Source organism: Diabrotica virgifera, chromosome 2 (assembly GCF_917563875.1).
Source record: "Diabrotica virgifera virgifera chromosome 2, PGI_DIABVI_V3a".
In the NCBI taxonomy this organism is placed as follows: domain Eukaryota; kingdom Metazoa; phylum Arthropoda; class Insecta; order Coleoptera; family Chrysomelidae; genus Diabrotica; species Diabrotica virgifera.
The window spans coordinates 103,787,546-103,796,031 of NC_065444.1; the positions used below are offsets into that span (position 1 = coordinate 103,787,546).

An 8,486-nucleotide genomic window follows, 5' to 3' on the forward strand; every position below is an offset into this window, starting at 1 on the left:
AAATCTGAAGAAATAATGGGCGAGTCACAAAGTTTCACAAAAAAGCGAATATTTCGCGAAATGAACGTCAGATCGAAAAACTAAAAAATGCGTGTTCAATATTTTTCAAAATCTATCGAATGATACCAAAAACGAACCCCCACGGAAAGGGGTGAGGAGTAAATTAAAAATTTTAAATACGAACCCTGCGATATTTCGCGAAATGAACATCAGAGTGCCAGTGTGTGCTTTTTTTCTGGGGATGAGTACCACCCCCTTCTCGAGTGTGAAAAAATATAGGTCCAAATAAGTCCGTAAGTGGATAAACTAATTAAATTCCTTGTAACTTTTGTTTTTAGATGGTTTTTCGCAAATAAATCAAAAAGTAAGTATTTGATCGAAAAACTATTCCTAGCAAATATAAAGCTTATAAAACAGTAAAAAAATGATGTATGTATGAAGTCTGGACGCACAATAAAAACAGAGTTGGAGCTAATCAAAAGTTGGTTCTTATTCGTCAAATTCCAAATCGACTAGTTCAACGTAAAATGTCCAAAAAATAACGCACTTTTCGGGGAAAACCCGCCACAAATTTTTTAAAGAGTTTAAAAAAAGTTTTATTTTTGTTATATAAAAAGTATCTATTCTATCACCATCAGCATCAAAAGTAGACCGGGCAGTATCGTCGCCCCCGCTAGCGAAATTATTCCGATTCGATTTTTTTGCACAAACTTACTCAAAAAGAGGTCCTTATAACATATCCAAAGGGTGCCGGGCGGTGCATTGGTCGAAAAATTGTTTAAAAAATTTTTTTGAAACAAATTCACAAAAACAATTTTTTCATTTCGAACAATTTTTTTTAGATAACTTGTGTCATTCTGGGCAAAAAAGGTGTCTTGCCATTTTTGTTTAAAATTGATTGTTGTCGAGTTATATGCGATTAAAAATTTGAAAAATGCGAAAATGGCCATTTTTAAGTCTTAATAACTCGATTAAAAGTTATTATTATGAAATTAAAAAGTGAGCAGATCAAGTTTCAAACCCTTGCTTCAAGGTCCTTAAGAGATTTTTGTCATTATTTTATTACAAAGCTGTTATTTTTAATTATTAATAATTAGCGCTATAGTCCCGGATTTATCGTCGCCCCTGTTAGTGAAATTATTCCGATTCGATTTTTTTGCACAAACTTACTCAAAAAGAGGTCCTTATAACATATTCACAAGGTGCCGTGGTCGAAAAATTGTTTAAACAATTTTTTAAACAAATCCACAAAAATAATTTTTTCACTTTGAACAATTTTTTTTTAGATAATTTTGGACATTCTGAACAAAAAAGGTCTCTTGTCAATTTTCTCTAAAATTGATTGTTGTCGAGTTATACGCGATTTAAAACCTGAAAAATGCGAAAATGGCCATATAACTCGACAAAAATCAATTTTAGAGAAAAATCTCAAGATACCTTTTTTGCTCAGAATAACCCAACTTATCTAAAAAATCGTTCGTAATGAAAAAATTATTTTTGTGAATTTGTTTAAAAAATTGTTTAAGGTGATACAGTAGCGATCAACAGGTAGCCAAAACGCGTTCCAAGATTGCGGCTGTAATTTTGAATATTTTTTCAAGATATTTGGCACACGTATCCGTAATATAATAAAGAATGGCGGTACAGAGCCCAATTTGAAAAATATATTAGGTAATATTTGAAAATTATTCTGTAATTAAATACAATATTAAAAAAACGAGCCTGTACCGCCATTAAGAAGAACAAAAAAATACACTTTCTTCAAATAAACTTTTTTATCCAATGCCTAGATTTTGTGTCATTTTGGAACTACTAAAATGTTTTATTTCATTAGTCCAAAACAAAATTTAAATTTTTTAATTCGACAAAATATTTCCACGCACAGGCTGTGGTCTGTATTAATTCGAGAACCAAGAGAGACAGCTCATTAACCGCCTTTCATTTTTTCTTAGAAAATAAACGATCTCTACACAAAGTACTTATAGGATAATACGCCGCCGTTATGAAATGATTGTAGGATGTTAAAATGACGAAGGATGTTTTACCCGGAAATCCGAATTTTATATACTTTTGTTATATTTAATACCCTAATAGCACACGACGTCCTTTGGACGTCCAAAATAGGTCAATTTTTGGTCCTAACGTCCATGGACCATAAACGGACGTCCTTTGGACGTCCGACGCTGGACGTACTTCGGGTGTACTAAATATGTACGTCCTTTGGACGTCCGGCGTTGGACGTCCGGCGTTGGACGTCCTTCAGGTGGACTAAATATGTACGTCCTTTGGACGTCCGGCGTTGGACGTCCTTCGGGTGGACTAAATATGTACGTCCTTCGGACGTCCGGTGTTGGACGTCCTTCGGGTGGAATAAATATGAACGTCCTTTGGACGTCCGTACTCGGACGAAATACGGACCTTTTCCAATCGTCCATATTGGACATATTCTACCAATAAGGGGATTAAACAGCAAAATTATTTAATAAAATATTAACTTAATTATGTTAATAAAATAGTTTAAATGGAAAAGATTATAAATCATATTTAATTCAAAACTGTATATGTAGTTTAATATCTAATACATGTTTTTGTTTTTATGTAAAGTGTGAAAATCTGATCGGTAAATTATTCGTTATGTCCACTCTACATCAACAATAAATTGAACAAGAAATTGACTAAGTTATTCAAGGCCAAATTTGACGAGTACAAAATGTATGATTTGTAAAAGAAAATGAAGGAATTTGATGAAATAGAACAATTGGATATGTTTTTATTTTGTCAAATTTCTTTATTTTCTGTTTATTCACGGCAAAATTGGAAGTAGAATTGTGTTTTGTATAAGCCAAATTTGACCTTGAATAACTTGTCGTCAATTTCTTGTTCAATTATTGTTGATGTAAAGTGGACTTTATAATGTTTTATTATTCCCGTTACCAAGATGATAGAAGTTTGGTGGTTAATTCTAATAAGCAAAAATATAATTTTTATCAATGTATCCTTACTACAGATGAATATTGAGAGCATCTTTTTGAAGTTGAGCGTACGTGTGCCCAAAATAGGTCCAGTTTTAGTCCTAATGCGGATGGACTATAAATGAACGTCCTTCGGACGTCCGACGTTGGACGTACTTACGTGTTGAATAAATATGAACGTCCTTTGGACGTCCATTGGACGTCCGTGCTCGGACGTCCGTTGGACATTGATATCGATCCGTGAGCGTCATCTGCAAAGAAGAAAATCACAAGCCAGGACAACCAATCCAAATAGTGAGTGTTTCAAACTTTTGTGTTGTGTTGTCAAAAGTTTATTTAATTATTTATGTTTTTCCTTACATACTTACATATTTTTTCAAGCTTTTTGGTATATTTTTCATATTTTTTACTATATTTCGATAAAAAAATTCTTCGCAGTTTTATCCTAATCAACATCATCATCATTCTATCCAAAAAGGCAAATCGCCAAAATCGCAATTTTATCATAATATGATATGTATATTTGCATTTTACCACATTTTTTCGATGTTTTGAAACATTTTTGTATATCTTTTGTGTATCTATCTATATTTTGTATATCACCCCTCCTCGGGGTGAAACTCACCCCCCAAATTCACATACTAATTTGTAAGTACACATACTTTGTAAGTACGGAATAAAGGTTGCTTAATATTAATCAGTTTATCGAAGTCCGGACTTATTTTGAACGTTTTTCACCCCAGAGAAAGAGTGAAACTCACCCCATTGCAATAGCACACATTGGCACAATATCACTTTTTTTCTTTGGCATGTTAGCTATGCGTATGCCAAATTTCATGTCAATCCTTTAAAATTTACAGCAAAAACCATCAAAGAATGTAGTAATACTTGTTTTCATGAAGTCGGTGATAGAGTTTGACAAATCTTTATGGTTGTTAAATATCTTTTAATTTGTGTATTCGATTTTTAAAGGTAGGTACTATATACGTCCATTTGGCACAATAAAAAATAACCTTCGACCGGTACATATTGCTTGTATCGATGCTCGGTGCATTGTTCAGTCATAAATTTTACCTGTCCCTATAGCGTCGGCCGTCGGGTCCTATTGTAAATTATTATAATAATAGTCCGTCTCGGTATTTTATTATTTCTGTCATAAGTATCTCTGTGGAAATGCAAATGCTGCTTGTAACATCCCAAAAACCAGCTCTACTATTAATTGTACTCGTATAAATAAGTGTATAATATGTACCTACCTACTTATTTATTGTATTCATTTATAAACCTGGATCCCGCGTAATAAAAAAAGTTGATTAACAGCAAGCTGAAAATTTGTTAATAGCTTCACGGTGTCTAGTCGGACAAACTTTGATGTACGGGAATACTGGAACCGGGGAAGTTTTAATTGTGGAACAGGTTAAAAACTTGGAACATCAGACTACCGAAAACGTTCCATGTATTTTGTCGGACAGAACTTCCAATTGATTTGTTACCATTTCATTAAACTCTTATGCAAAAATCAGACTGCGTACCAGTCTACTTTTATTCTCTTAATATTTTTACTTAAAAAAAGTGTACTACAATCATCTCGCTAAACTTAATATAACTGTTTTCGAGATAAACCCATTTTAAATCTGCGATATAACATAATTTTTTGCATAATATTGTAGTTAAATCCGAAAAATCAACTTAAAACCATAATAATAATTCGTCACCTGAATGCAGAACTAGCTTAACTCACATTTAAGATATTTTACAGGAGAGCGATTTTAATGTTTCAATGTGTCATAATTTAAACAGTATTTGGTTAAATGGTGAAATTATCTCAGTATAGTATATTAGGAACCTTTTAAATGTGTTATTAGGAATGAGACGGATTAATGATAATTTTTTTATAAAAAGTGTGACTTAGGATACTACTGACTTATAAATTCTACTGCAGAACTATTGTAAGTGCGATGTTTGGTACATAAGCTACTTCTGCATTAATACATTTCAAGCTTAGAATAAATTTAAGATTAACATAGGATACAAATAAAAACAAAATCGGTAAAATTTAAAACTTTTTAATTTTTATTAAAGATTTACAACTCAAAATCAAAATACCAAAGAATACTATGAAATGGTCAAATTATTAAACTAACATATTAAATTAATCTTCGTCAGTTTCCTGTTCGGGAATGTTACTAGCTTGAAGATTAGTGAAAAAGTTATGGTATTCCGTAGGTATAACCTTGTTTTCACACAAAAATAATAAGTCTTTATATTTCGCGGCAGGAATTGGAACTGGTGAGCTTCTTAACATTCTAAGTTGATAGGTCTCTAATGAGTCTAACTTTTGGTGGCTCCTTTTCAATTCCAGAGTATTAATTTTTATAAAATCTTCTTCAAAACTATATTTAACGTTAAGTTGGTTTGGGCATTTTGGGTCAACCATAATAACTTTCAAATTATTAAATATGACTTTGCAACCAAGTTCAGTTTTATCCCAATTTTTTGTAGTTTTGGCTAACAGGTCCTTTAAATCGTAAAAGTCCGCCTGAGCCATTTCTTTAATTTTATAAGGTCGCACTTTACACGCAGTCCTTGCTAATGTGTACCACTGCTGTGGACTAAATATAGGGATTTTTTTTGCAGCTCTTTCGATAACCCCATGTACGGAGTCGCACTCATTTTGTGTATGTCCCTTTTCTAGAAAACTGTGAGTAATTTTAACACCATATTTGGCGGCACAATACATGTACAGACAATATATAAATCGATTGCGATTTTGTCCAGTGCAGTTGTCACTATAGAAACTGAATTCCTTAATTCCATTTCGTACCATTTCGTCAATGAAACTTAATATGCAACTACCGATTTCACAAGCACCCCTACATGCTAGCGATTCTGGCCACATGTAGCAGTATCCCTGTTTGTTAGCAGCATCGTACACAGTCAGATTGTAACATGCAAGCTTACGTCTATAGTAGAGGAGAGATACTTCAGCTTTAGGACATAACAATGTTTTTTGTAAGTCGTATATAGCCATGCAAAACGAATTATCAGTTTTAGCCCTCTCTTTATCTAGTTCTTTATTTGCTCTAGATAAGTCCTTGTTTTTAAGATGAGCTTCCATTGCAGAACGAAGTTCTTCCTTTTCTGACGGAGAAGAATTAGACAATTTGTTGCAAAAATCGCACTGGTCTTTTTTGGGAATGAAAAAACCCAAATTAAATTCATTGTTAAATACCTCTCTATATATAGCATAAGAAGCTATGGTATTTATATTGTTATCACTGCAATATGTTTTATATAAACGGTACATTTTGCTGATATTGAGGTCAGGTGGCAAATATTTTTTAGTGCTATTTTTTCTGCAATAATGGCTTTCAATCAAAGCAAATGACTTAATATGATGTCGTACTGAATCCTTAAAATGTTTTGGCAATCGAGAATTACATTGTACTTTACCTCGTAAATCTGCTTGTGGCGATATTGAATTTGAATGATGAGTTTTTTTAACTACTGTTTTGACGATTTGATGACTTATTCCCAGGGTATTTAAGAAAAATGTTTGACATACCTTGATTGTGTTGACTGGACAATTCTCTTGTGGAAAAGTATAAAAATACGACAGCTTTCTACGACTTTCACAAGTATCACCTTCTGGAAGCTCAACTGCATCCTTCTTTTTTCTGGGGTGTTTTGTAGGCTTCACAGTTAAGTTCCGCAAAACAAATTCTCTCTGATAATTAATATCTCCCAATTTCCAAAAATCTTGAAAAATCTGGACGCGATGTTTTTCCTGAAATTTCGTTTGACATTTAAGTCTGCATGTTGTGGGACATGGCGGTTTCATAATCCTTTCTGAAACCTGTTTAGACTTCCAATTTACATAGGCCTTGCCGGAGTTTCGTAATTTCTTTATTCTATTTCTCCTCCAATTATCTGGGTTTCTTTTTCGCTTACGAGACTTGGTGATATCTGGTATTTTTTCCTCAGACACTAGGGCATCCTGCTGGTCTAAATCAAAATCATTTGGATTAAAATCAACATCTGAGCTTCCATCTGTAGCATATGGGTCACTATTTTCATCAGTTTGATGTGAGATGGTCGGTAAAAGCTTACCGGTAGATGTGGATGGACGCGTAATATCATCTTGGTGCTGAAGGACCTGCTCTTGAAGGACACGTGTTGCAAAATTTACAACGCTAGGTGTAGGATTATGGGAATCTTTAGCTTCATCACGTTGCTGCAACCGTGGTTGTTCGATGGATGTTTGAAGATCTATGACGTTATCTAGAGGTGAACAATAACCCAAACAATTATTCGGAGATTGGCGATACTGCTCTGCTTCAGGTACTAGTAGGCTTATGGAGGTAGGTATTGGTAAGTCGTAATATTGATTATAATGTTGGGAAAACTGCTGTTCTATCGGTGTCTCGAGCTGGCAATACTGTTGTTCTTGGTGTACGGGAGAGTGTAGACATCTTAATTCACCTAGATCTCCGTAGTACTGCTGGTTAGTATACAATGTGGAAGGGCTTTCTACCGTAGCTATAGATATGGGACTACCTGCCGTATCATTACTTGATTCTCCAGAATTCTCATGTTGTGTTGGATTCATAGACATGGCCATTTTTACCATTAACGCACCTGCAACAAATTTACAATGAGCTTACAGTCAGCATAACAAGAACATATTAATTGCAGACATTTAAAATTAATTGATACAAATTAAAATACTCAGAAACCAGGACGTACGTTAAACCTTATTTCACTTGTTCAAATTTACAATTTTTGTCCCAATAATAATGTATCCCCAAACTGCCGTCTGTAGCAACGCATTGTTCAATATAAAGAATTATATATTATTTAATAACGAAATATGTATGTGTGGTTAGTAATTCTGCGATATTTTCTCAAATATATCATAAAATATTGTGAAATTCAACACGTGCCTAATAGTTATATACAATTTATAGCACGTGGCAGAATAAAAACACAGCCCTTTAATGCGTACCTACTTTCTACCAAAAGCATCTTAAAAACAAGATTCACAGTTTTATTAATTCACTTATTAGATAAAAATTAGATTCACTTAATAGATAAAAAACTACTAATAAAGCATATTTATTATTAAAACTTACCTCGTTTCATTATTGTTGTTAAAATTCACACTCACTGCAACTCTATTTGGCAAAAGAACAAACGTGAATATCCAACAAGGCAACAAGACGATGGAAATGACTAACCGATAGCCGTTGAATTATCCTATGTAAATAGAAGATAACAAAAATAATGTTGGCGCGCATTGTTATTGAAAATGCAGAACAATCCTAACTGTATTTGTATTTACTTAGGATTATTCTGCATTGATAAAATAATGATTTGCTAGTTAGGATTATGATGTTCTATATAGAATTTCTATTAGTAAATTTAAAGTTATGAACTTAAGATTGTTCTGCATGAAAATATACGATATGTATTACCTTTATAAGGAATAAACGAAAAAAAAATTTTTTTTGAGTT

General features: G+C 33.1%; 1 protein-coding gene across 1 annotated transcript; it reads right to left on the reverse strand.

Annotated features, from left to right (window-relative positions):
- Positions 1-5,022: 5,022 nt before the first annotated feature.
- On the reverse strand, positions 5,023-8,201 carry LOC126880157 (uncharacterized). The gene is made up of 2 exons (XM_050643911.1): positions 8,105-8,201; positions 5,023-7,610 (listed from the first exon to the last, which is right to left on the reverse strand). Exons 1-2 carry the CDS (start codon positions 8,112-8,114, stop codon positions 5,125-5,127), a joined length of 2,496 nt encoding a protein of 831 aa, XP_050499868.1. The 5' UTR covers positions 8,115-8,201; the 3' UTR covers positions 5,023-5,124.
- Positions 8,202-8,486: the final 285 nt, after the last annotated feature.